The sequence below is a fragment of the Ovis canadensis genome, chromosome 7 (assembly GCF_042477335.2).
Source record: "Ovis canadensis isolate MfBH-ARS-UI-01 breed Bighorn chromosome 7, ARS-UI_OviCan_v2, whole genome shotgun sequence".
Lineage (NCBI taxonomy): Eukaryota > Metazoa > Chordata > Mammalia > Artiodactyla > Bovidae > Ovis > Ovis canadensis.
Window position 1 is genome coordinate 26,517,735 of NC_091251.1, and position 26,432 is coordinate 26,544,166.

At 43.5% G+C, this 26,432-nt stretch overlaps 1 protein-coding gene across 8 annotated transcripts in view; it reads right to left on the minus strand.

The window, feature by feature from the left end:
• The window catches only part of AAGAB (alpha and gamma adaptin binding protein), an 84,808-nt gene that overhangs the window by 8,667 nt on the left and 49,709 nt on the right, over positions 1-26,432 (minus strand). Inside the window, exons 6-10 of one of the 8 annotated variants that reach the window (XR_011258069.1) lie at positions 13,801-13,883; positions 12,877-12,970; positions 7,721-7,825; positions 7,219-7,268; positions 6,028-6,596 (exon numbers count right to left, since the gene is read on the minus strand). Coding sequence is in view for 7 of the 8 variants with exons in the window: in XM_069595470.1 (XP_069451571.1) it covers positions 6,553-6,596; positions 7,219-7,353; positions 7,721-7,825; positions 12,877-12,973; positions 13,801-13,883 (464 nt within the window). In the remaining variant the exon portion in view is untranslated. Of the gene's footprint in view, positions 1-4,828; positions 6,597-7,218; positions 7,354-7,720; positions 7,826-12,876; positions 12,974-13,800; positions 13,884-26,432 lie in introns of those variants that run through there. The other 7 variants (XM_069595472.1, XM_069595473.1, XM_069595471.1 and 4 more) reach the window with 7 other exon arrangements.

The window sequence follows — 26,432 nt, forward strand, 5'->3', positions numbered from 1 at the left end:
CAGCCGCCCCTGTGGACCAAACCTCCCTTTTGGAAAGGCCCTGAGCGTCCGGCTTCCCCTGGACCCTCTTGCACAAGCTCTTCTCAGGCCTGCACCTCCCCCTTCCATGGTGGTGCACCCAGACCATGGTAGGTACCCTGGGTATTCCTCCCTCACAGAGCTCGCCTACCCGTGTGATTGCAAGCCACATATATGTTCAAGACTCCCAGATCAGTACTTCTAGCCCAGACATCAACCCCGAGCTTCAGACTCACATCCAACAGCTTGGTACAAGGAGGTGCCACCAGTACCTCAAGGGGTTAGTTGCTCAGTCATGTCCGACTCTTTGAGGCCCCATGGACTCTAGCCCGCCAGGCTCCTCTGTCCATGGAATTCTCAAGGCAAGAATACTGCAGTGAGTTGCCGTTCTCTTCTCCAGGGGATCTTTCTGACCCAGGGATTGAACTCCTGACTCCTGCATTGCAGGCAGATTCTCTACTGTCTGAGCCACCAGAGAAGCCCAAAATTCAATACCTCAGAACTCAGTTAAAAAGAACAATTTATCCTTGCCCTCACTGAACCATCTTCAACCCTCTTTTGTCACAGCCCTTTACCCAGCCCACGGCCATGAAGTCACAGTCGTCCACCGCTCCCTTGTGCCCCATGTCTGACCAGTCCTGGCCCTCCACTCACAGTCCTGTGCCCCAGGCTCTCCAGCACCTGGACAACGGCCCAGCTTCCTAACCGCTCCCCCAGCCTCCAGCCTGTGTCCCTGTAACTGCATCATCCACAGTGATCCAAGGACCTCCCTGACCTCGGACGGCCCCACAGTCCACAGCACAAAATTCTAAGGCCTTTGACATGAACCTCGTGACCCTTGGCAGCCAGGCCCCATCCAGCTCGCCACCTCGCCCCTGCACCCCAGCACCATGGTGACACAGTTCCTCACTTACCACACCAGGATCCCTGACCGCTCTACTTGCAATGGCCAACGCCTCCTCCCCAGTCTACACCCTGCTCCCTGCTACCCCACCTGACACACCAGCAGTTCACCTGGCTAAACTCCCCTAATGCGTCGAGACTCACTTCAGAAAGGAAGCCTTTCGTGAACCTGCCTATCACCAGGGAGTCAACTTGTGTGAACTGTCTACCCGTCTAAGCTGAGTTCCTTGAAAGTAGTGTCTACATCTTATTCTCGTATCCTGTTTCTTTTGGCAATCACATATTTTTGCTGAATTATGAACTGGTGCCCATATTATAGTAGACTTTACCGTAGCAATATCTTTTCCATCCATTTTCACATTATCCTGTATGTGTGTGTGCGCTAAGTTGTTTCAGCTGTATCTGACTCTTTGCGACCCCACCCAGACTGTAACCAGCCAGGCTCCTCTGTCCATGGGTCTCCAGGCAATACAGGAGTGGGCTGCCGTTCTCTTCTCCAGGGGAATCTTCCTGACCCAGGGATCAACCTCTTGACTCATATCTCCTAAACTGGCAGGCGGGTTCTTTACTACCAGCCCCACCTAGGAAGTCCTACTGTTCTATACAAGTCCTTATAGATGGCTGAAGGAATACCACCCAAAGTTCTGATTACCTTTCATCACAGTTACCCCAGTACTTGAATCTGTCACCCTTCAGTCCAGGGATGGCAAATACAGAGCAAAATCACCACCACTTGCTATTTCTCTATCCATGCAAAGCACTTATCACAGGGCTGAGTCCATTCTCAGCTTCAGAATCCTCCACACAGCTCTCTAGGCAGACTGGTAGTCAACTGGTGCTGGCTAGTACTGAGGCCAGATGTTCCTGGAATTACAGTTACCTGTCTTTTCTGCCCTAAGCCCATCGGCTCCCTGATGATCTCCCGAGCAGGCAGAGCAGTACTCTGAGGTTCTCAACACCACTTCATCCTCATCTACCACCACTTCTCAAGCTGTACGACAGGGGTTTCCCCAACATCACCCCTTGCTCATCTCTATACCTTTATTCACGCTGTAGCTTCCGCTGAGAATTCTGCAACCTCACCCATATATCTACCCTAATTCTTAGCCTAATAGCTCAATTCAAGCTTCCTCAGAGTCAACGGGTCTCAAAGTGCAGCCCCTGTCCAGCAGCATCAGTATCATCTGGGATGTTAGAGATCCCCATCCCCAGGGCCTACCCCAGACCTACTGAATCAGAAATCCTGGAGTGGGGCCCTCCAGGTGATTCTGATGTGGGCTCAAGGCAGACTGGTAGTCAACTGGTGCTGGCTAGCACTGCTGCCAGATGTTTCTGGAATTACAGTTCCCTGTCTTTTCTGCCCTAAGCCCATCAGCTTAGGTGCTCCAAGGTGTACATTATGCTCTTCCCACCCCACTGGGCGTGCTCCTTCCCACAGCAGTCAAGGCTGGGCACAGCGCACTTCATGTCCTGCCCAGCGTTCGGCCTTTTGTGGCCTCAATTTGCTCGCCCGTCTCCCTCCTGAGTCAGACGACGAGCTGTTAAGAGAGGAGAGCCCAGATCCTTGCCGACGTCTGTGGCCTCGGCCACGGCCAGAGCAGTCTTGGCACCGACAAGGGTCCCAGGCAGGGCCGGCTGCACTGAGGCCTCGTTTCAGCTCTCAGCAGGATAAAGGAACAGGTTGCAGTTGCTTGTCCGTAACGTCAGGTCTGAGGCCTTCTAAAGCCATTAATGACTTCCCGAGGCTTTCCTGGAGCAACAGGATTGATGCAGACCATGTCTCTGGGCTTCAGAAGAAAAGACTCATCTCTCCTGAACTGTGCTGCTCTTTCCACACAGTTCCTGCCTCAGGCCTCCTTCAGCCCATACTTTGCACCATCAAAGCCACCTGGTCAGTGACAGGAAAGGGAGAGGCAAGGGGAGGCCACGTGCCTCACAGAAGAGAACCCAGGAGGCTTTCTGTGGCCTGGGTACTCTTCCCAGATCTGCAGCTGTGAGGCTCAACTATTTAAGCCTATCAACCCACACACACACACACACACACACACACACACACACGAAAAAGGAGCTTAGAGGAAAAAGAAATTTTCTTCTTCCCAAACCTGTTTTCCAAAGATGCAGTTAGTTATAACCATTAGGTCCAGTGTTTGAATCAATACTTTTCCAACCGGAAACACAGCAGAATACCACATATTTAAGAACCAGACCAGGGCGCCTCAGTGTTCCATCAAAAAGATCACATTGTTGCTATTACCTCTTTTCAATTCTTCATTCTGCAAATCAAACACCTCAGAATCAAGAAAGATACTTCCTATACTAGAAGAACTGAAACACAACTTAACCCTGAATAAAGACACCCAGATTAAGACCAAGACTGGTGATGTTAATCACAGGCATAAAATATAATGTAGAATAAAATTTCTAAGACCCCTTCTGCAAGAGCTCACATTCCAAAGGTGCAAGGGTAAATCACTAATCTAAACCCCAAGTGGAATCTAAATCAAAACTAGAACTTTGCCCTGCACGGTCAGCATGATGCTTTCAGGAACACACAAATTATGGGCAAGTTAATTGTTAGGGTGTTGTTATTAAACCAATCCTGCACTAAGGGATGCAGGATTACACCTGACCTGATTTTTCACACTTTTTCTGCCTACAGTCCTCTATAAGATGGGTATTTGATGATAGAAGGCTGTAGCTAAATCGTCTTGTCTGTTTTAAAAGTTTTTTTGGGGAGGGGGTGCTGGTGAAGGCCAACTCTTAACTCATCCAGCATTCCCTGGCACTGTCTCCATCAATCAGAACGTTCAATGAATCAAACTTCTGACCACACTGGACAGATGTTGGCTAAATTTAGCTTTGCATCAGCAAACACTCCGGCTCAGAATAGCTCAGGGAGCTCTCATCTTACCCTTAGACAGTGATTCTTCTAAGACTGTTTTTCCACGGCAGGCCAAGGCAGGGCAAGGGGTACTCCACGTGCTCTCTTAATGACCATTGTTAAGAGACTGGCCCAAGGTTGAAAGAATCTGATGGGCCACAGCAAAGCCATTTATCCCCAGCTCTCCATGGCGGGAACACGAAGTTAGTTGTAGATCACATTTCCTGTGTTACAAGCAGTTTGCAGCAATGGCCTGACATGCTCTATGGTCCTTGAACCACATCCCGTATTACTCAGCCATCTAAGTCTAGCTTCCCTGAATCTCTTGCTTCTCTGAACTAGATGTGGCCAAGTTCTATAAATAGACAGCAAGCAGACGTGGTTCTGTCAATCTTCTTATATTCTGGCAGGATAACATATTTTAAAATTACAAAAATATCTGTGTCTTCATCACTCTAAAATTATTACATAATATACGATTTTCTCAGAAAAAAAAAAGTTTATTGTCTCTCCCTACCTCCCAACACTCGCAGACCTTAAAACTTTGCAATCATAGCCATCAAAATATCCAATGAAACTCCAAACCAAACTTAAGGGCCCAGTTTGTGCCAGACGCTGTGTTACACAAATAGAGAAATGTTTAAGGGGGAAAAAAGCCCAGGCTCTTGTTTTAAATCCCAGATGGACAGTCCATAGTAACTTGTGGTGGCATATACGTAGGTCACTTCGGATAGTCTCCAATTTCTATCGCACTATTAGCTCATGATCACGCTTCTTAAAAGGGCCGTTGGTAGCTACTACTGTATACTTTAATCTCACATGTCACCCAGAAGGGGCCAATACCCTGAAATAGCTGAGACCTTGAAAACATGGTATTATACACACGAATGGTAGATTTAAAACAGTGAGTTTGACGAACAGATTATTGCTATTTATGCCTAATCCAATGAAGGAAGGCTCCTCCTCCCGCCTGCCCACATCCTCTACTAAAAAACAACAAAACCATAAAAATATACATAAGCAGGCTTTATAAATAAATCACATTTTAATCACCTGGCTTTGTTTAATCCACAAGATCAAGTTCACAGCTTTTTATAGTCTGTTTTCCCAAACCATGTGACCTAATGTGTTCTCTGAAACCTTTCATATTTTAAGAAAAACTTGTTCCACCTTTCATTTTGCAACCCCAGAACTGACTTTCCCTACATTCCCCATCAATGGCCAAAGCAGTCACCTCAAAGAAACAGTGCTGGAATGGTGGTAAACTACAGTCTCAAAGACCCCCAGAATAGTTAAAAGAAAAAGAAAAAAAGTTATCAAGGAAGACAGCCTCCAGTTTTCCCTGGAACGGCCCTCCCCGAACATCGCGCTCGCTGAAACCTTCCATCCTGTGGCCGCTCTGGCCGGGACCCTGGAGCATCCCATTCCTTCCGCCATCTGTAGCAGGCTCTGCAGGGCTGAGAAGGTGTCGCCCAGACAGGTCTGAAATTTGTTTCTGCTGGCGACCCACGGGGTTCACACCCACGCCAGGCCAGCGGCTCTCAGCCCGTGTGCCCTGAGCCAGCTGAGAGCCAGCAGCAGCTCTCAGCCCGTGTGCCCTGAGCCAGCTGAGAGCCACGCAGGCGGAAGGCTCGTGACACGCATCTCACAGTCCCTAGACAGACAAAAACAGGGGTATCATTTGCTGTACTTCCCACTCTTCCGGGAGTTCTCTCCCGTGGAGGTCAGTTTCCCTGGAGCCGAACTCCTCAGCCCTGGAAGGAACACAGGTACTGTGGGATTCGCATGCCTTCCCACCAAGTCCCACTTAGGTGTCACTAGTTTGGCAGAGATCTCTGGAGTTCAGAGAGAGAAGAGGAAACACCCCTTGTTCTGAGGGTATCAACTGTGACAACACATCTCTACCATCTCAAGTAGCAAACTCTAAGGAAGAAAAATTTCTACATGGTAATACTAATGCAAAAATCTCGGGCCAGGATCATACCAATTCAATGGCCTGTATAGGAAATTCCTTAGGTTTCTCTTACCCATGCCCCACCCCTACCCCTGCCCACAACTTGGTTGAGAAGGGTTTATTTTTATCCCCACCAGAGTAGAAAACCTTTGCATCATTTATTATAGTCTAAAAATTCACACTGGTTTTTCAATACTTTCTACCAAGAGGTCAGATACTGTATTTCAAATGAAATACGCAGATGCTTTTTTTTTTTTCGCTAGAGACTAACCTGAGGGCCAGTGGCTGACCTATAATCTGTGCTACAGCACAGATTAAACCTGTAGTTTCTTCCTTTCCTCCCATCAAAAGCATCAAACCTCGAGCAGCAAGCTCCTTGAAAGAGAAAACCAGAAAACTCCTGATCTGCAGTGATCAACATGAACACAGGGATTGCTCCTCAAAAGACTGACCAGGGAAGCTTGGTGGTGGTTTTTCTTCTTTAACTTGGGCAAATCACACAGGCCTTCGAGGCTCACCCCACTCCCATTCCTAGAACAAAAAATGTTATATGAAAATTTCTCACTCCCTTATAATATACTGAGGGAGAAGAGATTTCTGCTTTACCCTCTACTAAAAACTAAAATTAACAGGACCCTATAAACAAACCAGGCAGCCAACATGATGCTGGTAAGCTCAGCAAAAGATGACGGGGTTAAGGAGAGAAGAATCTCAGGGAGAGAGTGCTAGGGTCCTAGTTAGGCAAGTCCTCGCATGAATAGTTCAGTGCTCTTCATCAGATGAAAGGCCTTCAATTTCATCTCTGTCTCCCCCAATTGCCATCCAGAAGGCTTTGGCCACCTGTGGAGAGAAGCAAGCAACGGAGTTCAGGCAACACCTAAACTTCAGCTCGTTTCATGTCACACACAGAACTGATTAAGACTTAAAACTCTTGCTCTTCAGTGCTCTGACACCACCTATCAAACCCCTGAACACCCTGATCCAGGACTTCTAGACTTTATACTGAGGATATAATCAGAACTGTATAAATAAGTGACATATAAGGGATATGAACAACTTCACTACAGAAAAAGAAAAAAAAAAAGGCACATGACTGAAATGTCCAAAAGGGAAGTGGATAAGTAAGTTATGACACAGTCATACAATGGAATACCATAAACCATATACATTTCTTGCCAAGAACATGTGTTGGTAATAACCAACCCAACCCAAACAAAATAACTAAGAGTCTTCCAGCCTAACAGCTAGGAAGGCAAACATTCTGAGCCTCAATGTTCCACATCACTCAACATACATTGGAAAATCCTGGCTAGATGGCAGCAACTAAATATTCAAATAATTATAAGTGAATACCCAACAGAAAGTTCACAGTAAGACGCTTTAGCAGTAAACGAGTGTGACATGTAATTCTCGCAGCACTGGGCCTGCAGTAGGTAAGTAAATACCTGACTCAATTTCTCACCTTTTCTGCATGCATCTTTCTTTGCTCGTGAGGAAGCGTCGCAGCCTTGTCTAGGGGGAAAATACATCTTAAGAAATTCATCTAATTGCACAGGAGAATCTGGAGTGCATAGATGTTCTAACACTAGAAGATGGGCTGCAAAAACACATGTTTATGGTGGGGTCATTACAGCTGTTAGACAGTTTAAGGCTTCCAAATCTTCCAGATGGGACTGATGTGAGTACACTGGTAGGGATCTTACTGATTCCATGTTAATGAGACAGACTGAAAGAAACAGACAGGCAGGAGAAGGAGGAAAAGGAAAAAGAAAAAGAATGAAAAAAGAGGAGAATTTTCCTAAAGAAATTTTTACCAACAGAGGATGGCACAGTCCCACAGTATCTACATTTCGCAGATGAGGCCAAAGCATGGAATGCTATTAGCAGTTACAAAGTAAAATCCTACTAGATAAAACAGAGGAGCATCACTATGGAAACCTGTAAGACCCAGTGGATCCAATTACCTTTCATTTCTTTTAACTTTGAAAACAGTCTTTCAAAATTCTCCAAATCTCCTCCACCTGTCGTAAGACTGGCAAGTTCTTGAATGTCCAGGTCTAACATGGGATCTGCAATAAGGATTTGCCACACAGTATTATGTATGTGCTAAATACAAAGAATCCTAAAGCAGTCAATCTGGCTTGGATGCAAGTTACCACTGAATGAGGGCCCAGCATGGACCAGCTGCACAGCTCCTGGTGCTGCATCCTGCCTGGCTGCTAGGGGGCCCTCACAAATGAACAGGGACTCTTTTTATCCTTGAAATAACAGCAATGAGACAAAGAATTCTGTTTCTACCTTTCTTAAGAAAACTAGAGTACAGAGACAGGTGATTGTACTCTGGGTCGCCACTAGTAAGTGTGACCTTGGCTTCAGACTTAGGCATGTATGCATGCTCGGTCCTGACTCTTTGGGATCCTATGGACTGCAGCCTGCCAGGCTCCCCTGTCCCTGGGATTTTCCAGGCAAGAATACTGGAGTGGGTTGCCATTTCCTCTTCCAGGGGATCTTCCCGACCTAAGGATCAAACCCGCCTCTCCTGCAGCTCCTGCACTGGCAGGCAGGTTCTTCACCAGTGAGCCACCTGGGAAGCCCGGATTCAGACTTACGTGTTCCCAATTTCTGAAGCCCACACCCTGTACTAAGATATGCAGATTCAATAAATGCCTGAAATTTACACCATACGTTACTGGACAACAACCATTTTCACATCTGTTACTGACAACCATATAAGGTGGTTAGGACAGACACCGCTGTCCACAATTTACACATGAAGCAACCTGGGTTTAAAAATGAACTCTTCTAAAATTAGAGCTATTCAAAGGCAGAGCCAATCTAAATTCCTATTTTCTCACCACAAATCCTTTACTATTTCTGCTTCAGCATGTGGTTTCTTTATCAAACTTTGTTTTAGTCAGAATTTTCACTCAGCCTCCACTCCAGGCTGGCCACGTGTAGGATGTCTTCCCTGACCGTTCCAACTCACACGTCTCCTTCCTTAAGATTCATCCCACAACTGGTGTTCACAGAGCTGCCTTGGCACGGACGCACACTAGCCTATATTCTCACAACTGTTCACCACTACTATAATATATGCCACACTAAGACAGAAAGACAGCTTTGTCTCCGCCGCTGAGTGCTTTAACACAATTCCATTTCGTTTTTCCAACAGCATTGTGAGGAAAGATTTCTTACCCTTACTTTATAGAAGGGGAAACTAAGGCCCTACGGAAACTAAGAAAAGCTAGATAACTTACTCAAGGTCATCCCACCACCAGTGGCAGAGTCATGGTTCAAACCCAGTTGGTCCAGGACTCCAAGTCCATGCCTTTACCCATTACATTACAAGGCCTGTCTCTGCATGTTTTAGACTATAAGCTCCTTGAAGACAAGGATGATAACATAATTCTTTGCATCTACTACAATGCCATACAGATTATTTGATGTCAAAAATATTTCTGGTTAATAAATTTGTTTTCGTTCAATGGGTATGTCATGGTAGCAGTTGCTATACAGGGCTAGAGACAAAAAATTTGTGATTTATCTGTATACATGGTAATTGGACTATGGATATGGTAAAATCACTTCATGCTGAAATATGGGTTTGGAAGAGGAGCTTAGATGGAACATTGAGGAATGGAGATATTTAAAGGCTGGGTAAAGAGAGTCCTCTTCCAAAGGAAGAGAAGGAATCATCAGAGAGGTAGGAAGACCAGGAGATGTGTTGGTTGAGTGAAGAGAAGCTATTGCTTCAGAAAGGGACTGATTCATAACATCAAATGCTGCTAAGAGGTCAAGATGGGGACAGGAGGACATCAATTAGCTCGAGTGGCACAGAAGTTGTTGGTGAGCTGTTTTAGCAGAAAATGGGAACAAGAGCTAGATGAGAATGAGTTGGGGAATGGAAATAAGTAAAGAGAGGAGGAAGATGTGGGGTAGGGAAAGTGTTTTATTTTCGCTGGTTTGGTTTTTCCTTTTTTAAAGAAATCTGAAATAATTTTACTCTTACAAAAAAAGTTGCAAAAATAGTATAGAGCATTCCAATATGCCGTTTCCCCACCCTCCCTTAGAGGTAACATCTTACGTAACTATGGTACAAGTATAAACATCAAGAAGTTAATAATGGAACAGGGCTTCATTCAACCTTCATCAGTTTTTCCACTAATATCTTTTTTCTGTTTCAGGATTCAGAACTAAGCGGTCAAATCTGCTTAGCCTTCTCCCATTTGTGACAGCTCCTAAGTCTTCCTTTGTCTTCCATGATTCTGACACTTCCGAAGAGTACTGGCCGGTTTTTTGTGTAATGCCCCTTAATTCGGGTTTGTCTGATGTTTTCTTACGACTCGGGTTACGGACCTTTGGCGGGAACACCACAGACATGAGCGCCCTTTCGGTGCATCATACCGAGGGGAGACATCAATGTGCCATTACTGGTGCTGTAGGCTTCATCCCTTAAAGGGGTACTTGCCAGGGCTTTCCAGTATAGAGTTACTATTCTCCCTTTGTAAGCAGTAATTTGGAAAAGATATTATTCTTTGACTATGGAAATGTTGTGTTTCTTCTCAAATGTTCATCTACTAATTTCGCCATCAGTGGATCTCGCCTGCAACGACTATTACTGTAGAGTGTGGCTAAGGGTGATTTTCTATTTCCCCCATAATGTATACATTTATCAACTGGAATTCTTCTAGGAGGAGTAGCAGCCCTTTCTTTTCCAGGTGTGTATTTATTCAATTATTTATTTGAATTAGTATGGATTCATGGATATACATTTTATAGATTACAGCCTAATACTAATGTTAATTATGTTGCTTGTCAAAATCTTCCAGCGTTAGCCGTTGGAAATGCTTTCAGGTTGGTTCCTGTGACCTTTAAACACGCCCTCATCCTTTTCTGAGCACTTCCTTACTTTTTGGCTTCCCACACTTCTCAGTTGGTAAAGAATCCGCCTGCAATGCAGGAGATCCTGGTTCAATTCCTGGGTTGGGAAGATCCCCTAGAGAAGGGATAGGCTGACCACTCCAGAATTCTAGGACTTCCCTTGTGGCTCAGCTGGTAAAGAATCTGCCTGCAGTGTGGGAGACTTGGGTTCGATCCCTGGGTTGGGAAGATCCCCTGGAGAAGAATACTCCAGTATTCTGGCCTGGAGAATTCCATGGACTGTATAGTCTATGGGGTCCCGAAGAGTTGGACATGACTGAGTGACTTTCACTTTCACTTTATTTTCTGCCACCATGAGATGCTTCAGGTTCATCCTTCATTTTTCCTGCCCCAGCCCTGAATCACACACTTCTCCACGTAGTCCTGGTATATTTTCTTGGAGAATGGTATTTAGAAACCAAGATCTAAGTGTTAAGTGTCTCCATGGGTATTATCGCTTCTACACCCTCCTAGTGGACTGAGCTAGGGGGGTGTGTCTGTGTGTGTGTGTCTGTGTACTTATACATGCATACCTGTGTGTGTGCTAAGTCACTTCAGTAGTGTCCGACACTTTGTGACCCTATGGACTGTAGTCAGCCAGGTTCCTCTGTCCTTGGGACTTCCCAGGCAAGAATACTGGAGTGGGTTGCCGTTCCCTTCTCCAGGGGATACTCCTGACCCAGGGATAGACCTCAGATGTCTTATGTCTCCTGCACTGGCAAGCAGGTTCTTTCCCACTACCGCCACCCGGGGAGACCACACATGCCTACACGTAGTTATACTTATTTCTCCACTACTCAAACCACATTTTAACAAACTAAGAGTTCATACTGATACCTTCAATTCTAGTTCAGTACCAAAGGATTCAACCCAGCCTTCACCTTTCCTTCTTAGTAAATTCTTTCTCCGACAGTGAGAAACCTAGCTCTCTTTCTTTATGCTACATTTTCTTATTCTTTCAACCATAATATATGTAAAATATATTTACTTTCAGAATTTCAAACCCATATCCCTGTAAGAATCAAGTCTGTTAAGCAGAGTGTAGGATTTACGCTCAGTTCTCTTTGTTTCTGGCTCACGGCATCCAGTCCGGACACCACTTCCCCAGGTTCTTTAGGTCAGTTCTTATCCTCCCATCTCACTCAGTGTGGTCAATAGTTTGTTCTCACGGCAGAGACTTTGGTAGGTTTCAAAGCTGATATGAAGGGTTCGACCGAGAGGACAAGACTGAATAAACCGGAGAGAAACGAAGTTATACACAATTTTTTCTTCTTAATATACTTCTATAGCCAGTTAGTTGAGTTTTCTTTATGGATTATTTTATAAACAGAAAAAAAATTTTTAAGACTTATTATTGCACATGGGCCCTCCGTGGCATTAAAAGTATTAGTGATGTGAGTAGTTTCCTAACAAAAGAACATTTAGAGTTACTGTCAACTAAGTGCCCTGGCCTTCTAGCTTTTTGGACAGCAAACTGCATTTCAGTTTCAGCTCCAAGACCTTCTTGTTCGATGCCCTTGGACAAGTTATTAATCTGCTCTGGGCCGTACCTTCATCTCTGTAAAGTAACTTATCTGCCAAACTTCATTACCAAATGAGAATGTGGACATAAAAGAACTTTAAAAGAATATGAGAGGGCTTATAAGACTATATTCTTCTTGTTACCAATTCTGACTACCGTAAAATACCATGAAAAAATGGTGGAATATGGAGATATAAAGCTGCTTCACCACCTGGTTCGATCTACTTTAACTCAGATCTTAATCAAGATCCTGCTGAGCCAATCAGTGGTGCCCACGGATTTGTACTATAATGTATTTACTCTCCCTGCCTTTTCTGCAGCCGCCCACAAGGCTCACATTCATTTGGGGGTCAGTGCTGACGTCCTTGGGACTTCCTGGAGGCTCAGTGGCAAAGGACCCACTGCAGGTGACGAAGTTCCGATCCCTAGGTACGGAGATCCCCTGGAGAAGGGAATGGCAGCCCACGCCAGTATTCTTACCTGGGAAATCCCATGGACAGAGGGGCCTGGCGGGCCACAGTCCACTGGGTCGCAAAAGAGCAACTAAACAATAACCACGGTCAATGTCCTTCCCTTACCCCTGTTTAGAGTCAGTTTCCCTTTGCATGATTTGTGCCCCAATGCATGGGCTTTGGCAATTTCCACAGAGCGGTCACTTGGCAGCCACACAGCACTTACCCACAATGCTATCGACCTGCACGTCTGCTGTGTTAGAAGCAGCCCCTCGATGATCCAAGAGGGATTCGGTCCTCTCTGCTGCTGGCACACAGGGCTGCTGTGGAGAAAAACACACACGAGTCACAATCTAACAGGAGGCTGCTTCCAAACTAACTCCAAAAAGGCTCACAGTTCCACTCGCTGCTCAGCTTTAGAGAAGCAGTAATAGGAGCGAGACACAAGGAGGGATGGAAGAAGGATCAAGGTCACATTATAAATAATATTAAAAAAAAAGGCCAGAGATTCACTAACTTGGGGCTGTTTTTCCTCAGGGATAGAAAAGTGTTACGATTTTGCCTTTGACTATTATAAACATATTGTTTGTTTTGTTTTGAATCACGTTTACTTAAAACCTGAAAACGGACACAAGCCCATCACAAAAGAGCTCAGAGACGGAAGAAGGTGGCCCTGGGCAGACAGCGCGGCACTACATACCGCGCTCGTGACTCCAGCGTGCCGGCCGGGACAGACATGGGCCAGAGTCCTTGTGGACGGAGGGCTGAAGCCAGCCCTCTAAGCTCATTAAGGACAAGGGCCTTCCTCAGACTGGAGAGCACACAGGAAGTGCTTAAAAGAACCATTACTTTTATTTTATATTTGAAGATCTGGGGGGAAACTTCAGCCTCAAGGAAATTCTAGCATGTTTTTAAAAGCACTCTAGCAAAAACACATGGAACAGCCCAAACTGTAAACAGAAAGGGCTTACTGCTTTAATGCCAACCTAGGCTGCTCTTAACAGGCAGCAGACTCCTGGTACCCATTTCTGATATTCTCTGCCACTTCTTAAATGGAAAGGAAAAGACGATGAATGGTGTAGAGATTCATAATGATGAGTAGAAAGAAAGAAAGGCCAAAGCAGAGAAAAGATCCAGGAAAAATCTTTACCTCTGAGTGGCAGGTCTCTGCTGATCCAATGCTATGGTTTGCTCCAGCCAATGAGCTGAGAAGGTTAAGGCCTTGGTTCCTCTCTGAAGAGAAAAAGTACAATCAGTGAAATGTTTTATTTACATTTAAAGCTGTTAAAATGACTGTGATGATGATATGATAGCTATTTCCTCGTTATAAAAGTTTTAGCTATAAAAAAGTTACTATTAATTACAAACCCCTCTAAATTCTGAATAACTTTGAAATCAAGGCGTATTAGTCCAGATCAAATATATGGCAGGGCCATTATAACAAAAGGCTGCTCAGTAGTTCTGTTTGCAAAGATTAACAGCACTGATGTTTTAATAGCTACTATGAACAAATATTTCAGTGTCTAAACAATTGAAAAACAGTAAAAAGAATCAATCAACGTCAAGGCATCATTACCAGATGAAAATGAACATTCATGCTTTCTTGAAATTAAGCTCTGTTTAATTCAGTTAAGGTTCCCAATACTTTCAGTATTTGCATTTATTAAGTAGTGTTAGTCACTCAGTGGTGTCTGACTATGCGACTCCATGGACTGTAGCCCACCAGGCTCCTCTGTCCATGGAATTCTCCAGGCAAGAACACTGGAGAGGATAGCCATCCTCTTCTCCAGAGGATGATCTTCCCGACCCAGAGATCAAACCAGCACCTCCTCCTGCATTGGCAGGTGTATTCTTTATTACTGAGCCATCAGGGAAGCCCAGGAATATCCTTAGGATCAGGAAAACTGGAGGGAAAACCAAACAACAACAACAATAAAAAGCCCCCAAAACAAAAAATCACTGCCTGAGAGCAGAACGTGAAACCCATAATTTAAGAGGCTGGCAGCACCGAAGTCACAGAACTGCTCTCTCAAAAAGATAATTTCCTCCTACATCACTTTTCCTCTCCCTGTGGCTTCCCTGGCTCCATTCTCAACTCTCTTCAAACCACCTACAGACTTTCAAGGTCTTCTTCCCTACTGGGGGAAACCTGTCATAAGTCACACAGAGCACCACAGACAGACAAGCACTTGCAGGCTACTTGGGGAGGTCTGCCTTGGAAACTGGGATGGAGCCCGACTGGGGCCCGTGGAGTCTAGACCTGAAGCTTTTTCCAGGCTGACCTCTTACCACGTGGGCAGTCACCTACTTACTGCAGGCAGGTATCTACCCGAGTCAGCACCTATGCTTTAAGGCCACAAAGGCACTAGGCGGCACCAAGTGTCTGCTGCTGCCCTGCTGCCTTCCCTGCTCCACAGCCAAAGGTGCACACGTACTCCTGGAGCCCCCCTCACCCCTCAGCCAAACTGCCCACTTGGTGAGGAATTCTCTAGGCCCAGTGCTTGGGTATGCCCCCCATCCAAGGACCAGACACTAAGGTTTCATCAAGGCAGGCCATGGAGGCTCAGAGGCTGAGAAAAGCAGATCCGTGTGATGTCCCACACTGATGGTTTCACAGAGCCTGCGGGTGTTTGTTCAAACATCAACATAATTCTTTTTTGTGGCCAGTGTGCTAGAGACTCTGAAGCAGTTGAAAGTAGTTATGCACTACTCAGGGATTTTACATGTCATGAGGATACATGAGAGTTCTTAAAAAATACTTCAGGCTCTTTGCACAAAAGGCATAATCTGAGTAACAGAGTACTGATGTAAGGGAGCCGTCACTTCCATTACTGGAAATCACTTGGACTTTGGGTAATTTTCAAATCAGTACACAAGTCTCTCCATATTCCAAGTCCACGGCTTATGTTTTTCCTTTGTTGGGCATTACCTAAACTTGGCAGGCCAAACTGCAATCCGTGAAGAATCATACAATACAATGTCAGTTTAGACGTGCTATCTGGACCCAAATGGTCTATTTAAAATCCCTCATTCTTTACAGTGGCTGCCTCCAAGGAAAGGATCTGGGATGCACAGGAGAGCAGGGGAGCTGGCCTCAGGACTGCATACCGTAAACCTCTGTGTACCTTTTAAAGTTTGTTCCACATTCATGTGTTTGCCTATTTAAAGATAACACTTTTAATGATTAAATGCTGTGTGTGTTTAACAACCATCACAACAAAAAACCCCTGGTTGTCCCATTCTAATAATGAATAAAATTATGAAAAGAGTCCAAATAGGTGGGAAGAAGACAGGGCTAGTGGTCAAATAGGCCTGACCTACCAGTGTGACCTTGGACAAGTCAATCATTCTGTGTCTCAATTTTCTGATCCGTTTAAAAAAAAAAAAAGCGTTGCTAGAATGGTTGTTAAGGCTCTTTCTGCTCTAGAGGTTTGTGATTTTAAGAAGCGGCATTCTTCAGCTTCTCTTGACAGTCAACTCTGAAATAAGTATTTTAAGTTACTTCATAGAAAAATAAGAAGCAAAAATTCCAAAATCCTTTTAAGATCTATAGATGGTTATGAATTTATAATCAGGTTTCAGGCTAATGAAAGCTGGAAGAACTTTGGCTCAGTATTTTCTTATAAACAATGGAGAATTTGGCCAACTAACATGAGTTCACTATGTTCCACTGCTTATATTTTAAGGAAGTTAGAGACAAAAATTTTCACAATTAGAAAAGCATGTTAATGTTGCTCAAAAAACCTGGATGTTTTAAACACCCATGGTTTTAAAGAAACTTTCCATTTTCCCCGAGTTCAATGTTTAGCAAAACTCTACCCATGTGCACCCACTGTAAAACTACTGTTCTAACAGGTAAGAATCACCTAAATCTTGTCTTGTTTGCCAGATTTTTCTCCCCAGGATTCGGGGCATGGAAATGTCATCCCTGTTAAGAATTTATTCTTTTAGCTGATAGCTGTTGAAACTGACTTTAGCATCTCTGGTTTTACTGACACCACAAAATTCCAGACTAAGAAGGAATAAATTTGTCTACTCAATGGATTCTTCTGGAACTTCAGAGCTACAGAAAGGGGAAGTTGTTAAGTGATGCAAATTAAATAAGTATACTACACTCTGGTCCTAAAAACACTAATTCAGTACTGATCATCTGCATAGAATTCCTCAAGGAAATGTCAGAAACAAAACCAGAGCATCTAGAATAAAGATTAGAAATGGAAAATTCCAGCCTTGTGGAAATATATGAAATTATTTGGATATCTCTTTATAAATCTAAAGGAACACTGTTATTTATCTTCTACAAAATCTGTTAAATTTATTTATCTTTAATTGAAGGATAACTGCTTTACAGTATTGCATTGATTTCTGTCAAATATCAACATGAATCGAGGTTTTCTCTCTTTTTTAACAGAGTAAACTATAACTCATAGAGATTAGGTAACTTCTTCAAAGTCACACAACTAGAACCTGAAGGTGAAATTCAGAACTCTTTGATTCTACCTTATTCCCATTCTAGGGCTTCCCTGGTGGTTCAGCGGAAGGCATAGTTCGATCCCTGATCCACAAAGATCCCATATGCAGGGGAAGACTAAGCCTCTGCACCACAACTACTGAGCCTGCGCTCCGGAACCCGGGGGGCTGCAACTACCGGGCCCACACCAGCTGGTGAAAGCCCCACACCCGTACGCCCTACACCCACTGCTCCGCAACAAGAAGCCCATGCACGGCAGCAGAAGAGTAGCCCCCGCTCGCTGCACCTAAAGAAAGCCCACACAGCAGCGAAGGTCCAGCACAGCCAAACGTAAATGAATGAAACGACTTTAAAAATCTCCATCCTAATTAATTTCCATTAAGCCCAAAGGTATCATATAAAGAGCAAACCGGCATTAAATGCTTAACATACAAATACTGAATATGACAATACAAATATTGAATATGATGGCACAAGCTTGGATCAAGTGCAAAAAGATATCCTTTTATTCACATAGAGTTCTCTTTTGTCTGTAATCCTTTATTATATCCCTGGTTTAGGCTGATTTCAACTGAAATAAGATGAACAGCTGAGAACTGAATAATTACATACTGCTTCAGTGCCTCTCACTAACTTATCCTAGCCCAGCCCCCGTAACTCTGGAGGCACTGGTCACATAAAACCCGTGGCAGACAGGTGGTTAGCCCCAGGGTCCCTTCACTGTGCCTTCAAGGATATGTAGACAAGGGTTTCTCAAACTCACCACTTTTGACATTTGAGCGTGTATGGGGGCGTCCTGTACATCCCCACCTACACTACCAAATACCTGTGGCACTGCCAAATGTCCCCAGGGTGGGGGCAAAACTACCTTGCGTTAAGAACCATTGATAAAAATCTTGGAGCAGGAAATGGCAATCCACTCCAGTATTCTTGCCTGGAGAATCCCACAGAAGGAGAAGCCTGGTAGGCTACAGTCTACGGGGTCGCAAAGAGTTGCTCACATCTAGTTAGGACAGGAAATTCGGGCCTAAAATGCTCAGGTTTTAAGTCATGTCTTGTAAGGACTTTTCAATGGAAAGGTAATAAAAGCACTTTGGAGTCAATCTTTATATCCTGTCAGCATCACAAACCGCCTCCGCCTGCTCTGGGAAACTTCTCGAAATGGTTTCCGCTCCTCAGTGCCACCTGCCTTGTCCTTACTGTGGCAGCGTAAACACCGACCTTGAGTCTATCTGCTGTTCTCAACTAGATTAGGAACTCCGTGCAGACAGAGACAGGAGTTCAGGGTTCTTCCACCTTGCGGAACCCACAGCGCACTGCTAAGCCTGCGGGGGGGATGCGGAGACACCCGCTGACAGCCTGACATGCTGTCAGACAGAGCTGCAAGTGCGACAGAAGGCTTTACTTCAAGTTTACACGCACTGCTCACAGTGTCTGAATTTCTATGGCCGCACCCCCAAAACGTCTTAGATGACATGTTATCTATCTTCCGTGTGCATGTCTCAGCTTTTATTCCTTCCTTTATTTTTCTGGCTGCACCACGTGGCACGTGGGATCTTAGTTCCGTGGCCAGGGATCAAACCTGCACCTCCTGCACTGGAAGCACAGTCTTGACCACGGGACCTCCAGGGAAATCCCCAGCTTTTATTTCTTTAAAGCGCCAATTATTTGGCATCATCTCGTCATACGAAGTTCAAGTTTTCCTGTCTTTTAAGTCTTCTTTACATCCCCTTTCTCTCCCCACAAAGTATTTTTTTTCTACCCATGTGATAAGATGATCAAATTTACCATAATCACAACTAAGATACCTCAACTTATACAGAGAAGAGGTATGTTTTTTTAATAATATTTTTAAAACATACCATATTATTTGCATAAAAACTGTTATGCAAATACAGTACTCCGTCCAAAATGATTTCATTAGTATTAGGAAAGTAAGCGTATACTTTTATCTCACATTCCACTTCTGTTTTGACAAATGGAAATGACATGTTCTTAAAATCACAAAAGAATCAGAATTGACTTATTCTCTTTTTCTAAACTACTGCTTAAAAAGGGTAAAATTATAAAGTATATTATTAAAGACAGCACATCTTTAGGAAAATAGGCTTAAGCGCTGAATCTGGCTCCATCACCAGCTTTGAATTCAGAAAAGTCCATCTCTGACACTTGTGACACGTGCTCACAAGTGAAGAACTGTCTCTGCCAATACCTGAACATGTAATAAATATGACCAGAAAATAACCACATTATATTTTTTGCCTTTTTTTTCTGATTGTAAATATGTTCTTCGTAGAAAATTTGTAAAATAGAGGAAAGCATAAGGAAGAAAACTAAATAACCAAAGATGCCAGTTAACTTCAGCATATGCCCTATTCTTTTTTCCTGTTTATGTATACACACAAATTCTTAATAAACTGAATTAAATATCAGAATGAGTACCGTTTTTTCCAAGGTTGTAAAGGAAAGCTTTACACTAATTCCAAAAGTGGTTCTACTGTGAGTCCCTTCTCCAAAGCCTAAAGCACACTCTTGAAATTCCTCAAAGGAATGTTTAGAATCAAGTAGAAACAAAAAAAAACACTCAAAACCAAGTGTGGGGATTAATGAGAGCAAATGAAACAAAAAGACGACTTTTCTTATGCGGCTCATAACCAGCTCTAAAAATAATTCCAAAGAATGACTACAAAAATGTTTGCAAGGGGGCCACAGAAGGAGGCCTGCAGTGCCCTCATGGTGACTAATCTGAAGACGTTTCCCACCATTTATTTGCCTATGGACAATTTTGGGGGTGATTTTTTAAAAACACATCTCATTATTTTACTCATACATTTACTGCCTTCTATCTTCTCTAATTTGTCACAATTCTTCCTTCCCCTTTTGCTTTTACGACACAATCTTCTCCACCAAATTATGCATTCTACCTAAAAATCAATGTATTAACATAACACATTTTATTTTTGACCACAACATTCACAGTGAGAGCACGGACAGATTATTCAAATCATTGTTTTCAGTTCCACAATATTAGGTGCTGGAATAAAAAAAGAGGAACAACTCATTCTGTCTCAAGGAACTCAGTTTCATAGAATATTCTGTTGATGCAATTCCACTCGATCCTAGAGGTTAGGAAAGTGGAATTCAGTAACAGGATGCCATTTTCCCAAAGTCACCCAGGCAGAGACAGACCCCGTTAGAAGCCTCTTCGTTAACCATTCTTCCATTCACTACTTTGACGTTATTTTGTTTTCTGTAACATTAAATTCAAGTTTTAATTTAATCATCACTTTTTTAAACTTTTAGAAAAAAATTATATTAAAGGTACTAGCCATCTGCGTTCTCAGGAGAGTAACCCAGGTATCAGGCAGCCAGAGAGACCTTATCTTTTGGTACTCCATTATTGATACTGCTCCACCTCAGCTGCAAAGGATGCCTTAAAAATGGACTGGGATTTCTGCCATGGTGTCTTGTTACCGAGTACATTCTGGAGAACATACATTAATGGATGACCAATCTTTTCATTTATAATGGGAAAATACAGAAAACCATATGGAAGAATTGTTTCTAACATTAAAATTCCACTTAATCTTTACCCACTTGCATCACTGGATAGTCAATATTATAATAAACTGAAAGCAAATTTTCAGAGCTTCTCAAATCCAATCTCCACAATTACTGCTTACCACTGGGAGAGCACTGCTACAACCCTGTAGTATTTATTTAGTCTAATCCCTCCTTCACTGATTAGGAACTGTAAAAGATTACAGAATTTCCCTCCCTAGCCCATCCCTCAGTGGTGGTATTTGTAAAAAACAAAAGCAAAAACCCACTGAACACCCAAGACTCAACTAAATCCTCTGTGGCACCAGTGGTCAGGTGACAAAGCCTGTGACTGGGGGGCCAGGGCTTGGGGGTAGCATTAAACTGACACTCTAAACAAGGTCACTACACATAACGCTGCATTCCTATGCAAAGCAACAAGCGACAGCTTCACCTGACACGAAGCAAGACTCAACAGGCTTCTACTAACCATCTTCTTTCCCTTGAGCTTAAAACCAAGTCTTAACAGTAAAGAATCTGCCTGCAGTGCAGGAGACCCAGGTTTAAGCCTTGGGCCAGGAAGATCCCCTGCAGAAGGAAATGGCAACCCACTTCAGTATTCTTGCCTAGAGAATTCTATGGACAGAGAAGCCTGGTGGGCTACAGTCCACGGGGTTTGATGACCAAGGAGTCTGTCACCAGGTTTCCTGGAGCACCAGGCAAATGGAAGGAGACAGCTTCACCGGAGACCAAAGAGGGAGGTGGGAGTGGGGGAATCAACTTTAAAAATCTGTCACATTCGGCATAGAGCACTGCCCCCGTCAGTTCCTCTTCCATGATAACAAGAGGACATTATCCAATTATGAAAAACCCCAAATGCTAAGTCTCCACAGCCACAAGCTGGCACTCAGAGGAGCTGAGGGTAACTCAAGTAGGCAGCCGAGATTTTATTGACATCCCTTTTCTTAAATCAATTTTCAGGTAGAGTAAATGGAAGGCAAGACAGTACAGGGAAGATTATACAAGGTGAGCAAATTAATGTGGATAGAGACATCTAAAAAACCCTACTGAGGTGTATAGGCATTTCTAACCACTTCATTTGCAGACCATTTGAAGGCTTTAATGCATACAGTGGAAACTCTAACCTCTCTAGAAGTTTGACCTTCACAGTGAACACAGTGACATCTGGGAATTTCCTCCAGGGACAGCATATTACAAAGCAGAGACATTACTTTGCCAACAAAGGTCCGTCTAGTCAAAGCTATGGTTTTTCCAGTGGTCATGTATGGATGTGAGAGTTGGACCATAAAGAAAGCTGAGTGCCAAGAATTGATGCTTTTGAACTGTGGTGTTGGAGAAGACTCTTGAGAGTCCCTTGGACTGCAAGCAGACCCAAGCAGTCCATCCTAAAGGAGATCAGTCCTGAATATTCATTGGAAGGAATGATGCTGACGCTGAAACTCCAATATTTTGGCCACTTGATGCGAAGAAATGACTCACTGGAAAAGACCCTGATGCTGGGAAAGATTGAAGGTGGGAGGAAAAGGGGACAACAGAGGATGAGATGGTTGGATGGCGTCACTGACTCAATGGACATGAGTTTGAGTAAACTCCGGGAGTTGGTGATGGACAGGGAAGCCTGGCGTGCTGCAGTCCATGGGATCATACACAGTCGGGCACGACTGAGTGACTGAACTGAACTAAGAGCTTAGTATGTACCACCTAATCCCTCAGCTCACTGTTCCTCAGCTGTTTTCATCATGGCCCCTAAGGGAAAAACTTGTTTCCTTCTCTACTTATATCCAACACTTCTGACATCAGATGTGCGGTTTTTTCCCACACCAAGCAATTCTCCAGTTCTTGGAGGACACCACCTACATATCCCACAATTTAATGCAATTCTGACAATACTCTCCATAGATACTGCAGGACTCTCTGCTCCAAGGGTGCAGGTCCTCCTGAACCCCTCCTCAGCTTTGATAATTTGCTAGAAGGCCTCACAGAACTCAGAAAAACAGTTTACCTACTGGATTACCAATTCATTATAAAAGAATATAGCTCAGGAACACCCAAATGGAAGAGATGCATAGAGCCAGGTATCCAGGCATGCCACCCTCCCAGCACCTCACTGTGTTAACCAATCTGGAAACTCCAAATTGCATTGCTTGGAATTTGACTGGAAGTAAATGACTGATTAAATCATTGACCATTGGTGATCTCCTCCCCAACTCAGAGGTTGGGGGTGGGGTCGCAAGTTCCAACCATCTAATCATGTGGTTGGTTCCCCTGATAACCAGTCTCCCATTCTCAGGGGCTTTCCAAAAGTCATTCTATTAACACAAACTCCAGTGTGGTTTAAAGGGGTCTGTTATTCGATTCACAGAAGATACTATTTTCACCTTGACTGCTCTGGAGTTATTTCAGGAGCCAGGACAAAACCCAAATATTAATTTATTGTATTATTTGGAGCTCTGTGCCAGGAATTGGGTATAAAGACACGCCCCCTCAGGACCTTTATAGACAGGTGTTTCCTAATTATGATATACCCTCCCCACTGAACTGTTAACATCACAGATGCACTATATCTATGCTTACACATTATATGCATATCTGTGCTTTATACATAAAAAATAAATTATATACACTATCATATGTAAGACAGATAGCCAATGGGAATTTGTCGTATGACTCAGGAAACTCAAACTGGGGCTCTGTAACAACGTGGCAGGGGTGTAGGGGATGGAGGGGTGGGAGTGAGGTTCAAGAGAGAGGGGACATATGTATCCCTATGGCTGATTCATGTTGATATATGGCAGAAGTCAACACAACTGACCAGTTGTAAAGCAATTATCCTTCAATTTAAAACAAATAAAAAATTATTTTAAAGTATGAAGCTTTCACAAGACATTGGTAGGGCCAAGAATATGAAACCAGGTTATTGTAAGTTAACCCAGAAATTTTACCTCTATATCAAGAAGATTTATAAACCTCTCTCTAGAATAACAATTTGTCTACAACTGTAGTATTATAATTTAACCTGTTTCCTTTTACAATGTGAAATTAAGTAACAAATTACATTAACTGAGCACCTATTATGTACAAATAAACCTTAACTCAAACTAAAGAGAACAACCCATGGTGACTCTAAAGTGAAATAATTTAAAATAAACTATCTTTCATTAGGCGCAACAGGACAGTTATTATCGTAACTATCCAGAAGCCTTACTGGGATTCTGGATTAAGTGCAGAACAATGGGATAATGTTAGTATCAACACCACATCAGACAACCTTTTAAAAAGGATTTATTTAAAATGCAGTCAGTAAAAAAGGTCCAAAAACTCAGGTATGATCATTACTTCCTGCCTGTCTCATTAAAAATCTTACTCATGGCAGCAGAACGTCTCGGCTTGAGAGAGTTCTGTGGGGAATGAACTCATCGGACCCTGCCAATAATTTCCCATGCAGCCTGGGTGAATTATTTAGCTCCTCTGTGTTCATCTCGCTCACCAGCCAATAATGTAGATCCACACGCTGTAATGTGTGGAGAAGGGACTCGAAACCCACCCCAGTGCGCTTGCCTGGAGAATTCCCAACCTGGTGGGTGACAGGCCATGGGTCACAGAGAGTCGGACATGACTGAGCAAACAACACAGACACACACACACACACACAGTAACGGAAAAACACACGACACTCCTGGGTCAGGAGACCTGCCCTCTTGTCACACCTTAGCTACTGATTCACTGTGTGGATGCGGGCAAGTCACCTCTCTTCCCTGGGGCCTCATTTTTCTGCATCTATGAAAGGAACATAGCACGCCAGAGGCATGCATAGCGAGTCTGTGTTCTAAATGCTTCCCCTGGCTAATTCATGTACACTAGCATACCAAACAAAACAATGTCCCTTATTAAATTTTATAAAATTCAACAATATGCAATCTGTACAGCCAGCACAAGACTTGATATAAAAAAATACTGCATAGAAAAACATTGGGAAGTAAATGATTGTTCTCCAAAAGAAAAGTCTTAAAAGTTTAGGCCAAGTGCCTTCCTAACTTGAATCAGGCACAATTGTCATTCAAAAGAATTCACTGCAGTCCTTTTTGAATCATTTCTCTTTTCTGCCTGGATCATCTCTTAGTGGAATGTACTCCACAAATTACCTCCTAGGCTTCGGGAAATCAAGTCCGTATGTACCCTACGCATACCCTACACTACATATTCCAATTAAATCCCTTCCCAGCTTTGGTTTTTCCAAACTCATTACTTTAGACAATCTCCATTCTTCCCATCCCTTTGATCATTTCAACAGCTCTGAGCTAAATCATTTTCATCAGAACTTTCTTCACCTCCGAGGAAGACAAGGAAGAAGAGGGATAAAAATGAAAGCCAGTAAATAGGGAGATGTGGGGAAAATACATTAGAGGGAAAATTTTCACCACTGCTCTCAGCTCTATGTCACAAAATAAAATGTCCTTTCCCCAAACTACCAGACTAGGATATTCTATCTTCTGAGAATTAACAGGCCTGTTCTCTGACTTCTCTACGCCATTTACTGCTTCTAGGAATACTGCTTCATAAAATACTGAAGTACCTATTATTAGAAGCATTCAACCAAAAATGGTGGACAATCATCTGGCAGGGATGCTACAGAAACCATACCTGTCCTGGATAGAACAGACTAGCTCAAACGTTCCTATCAGTTTTCTATCTAAATGCATTCGAGAAGTATGTCGCCTGTCAATCAACTGGGTAATACTGGCTTACTAGTTAAAATGATTATCACTGGGAGCCAGGCAAACACCTCGAGAAGATGTGTGTCATATCTAGTATATAGTCCCCCACTCCCACTGGATTAAATTACTTCTAAAACTGCCTCTGAACATAAAACCCTACCAATACTCTCACACAGTCTATATTTGAAGGCCAAGCATCTGACACTTTGCTACCATCATCCAACATATTATCCAACCATTCCCCTTTTTTCATCACAATTTAAATTACTGGCTCACTGTCCTTTTCTCCAATACTATTTCTGTCTGATTCTCAGAAAGTTCAATATACGTACTGACAGTCCTTCTAAGAACTTGACTCTTGGTTCATTAAAGTTCCGTTTTATAGATGTTGTCCTCAACCTATTTCAGTCAAATAGTCACATGGTCATAGCCTAAGATCTTATTATTATCAATTACAACCCCTCTGCCATCTCAACTGCATGCATCTCACTCACTGATCACTGCTTATTTTCCCAGCTTATTATCCCCACTCCCTTATAGTAGCCCAAGCAAATTATCCTTCAGCCTCATTGGGACCTCGAAACTATCACCTTTTCCCTGACCCTCTCCCCACTGATTTTCTCTTTCCCTTTCTTACCCAGCTTAAATTCCAAGATCAATCATTATACTCATTCTCTTATGGACACAACCTAATCCCTTTCTTCTCTCTTACCATGATATCCTTGCTTGGTAAAAGCTCAACTGATGATTCCATGGCTGCACCTGTGTACCTTAAGGCAGCCAGGGAAAGGACCCACCCCTCGACTCCACCCCCACAGGCACACACACACTCACGCCGCCTGTGCCTGTCTTCACTTTAAACTATCACACCAAATTTCTAGCAGGCCCCTTTGTGCTGCCTGGCAGTCATTTATTTCTAGCATTTTATCTTACGTCCCTAGAATCATCTACTCTTTCATTTTCCTAGATAACTTTCACATTTTCTTGTCTCTCCTCAAATCCGAACACAACCTTCTTCTGTCCTCAGATGATAAC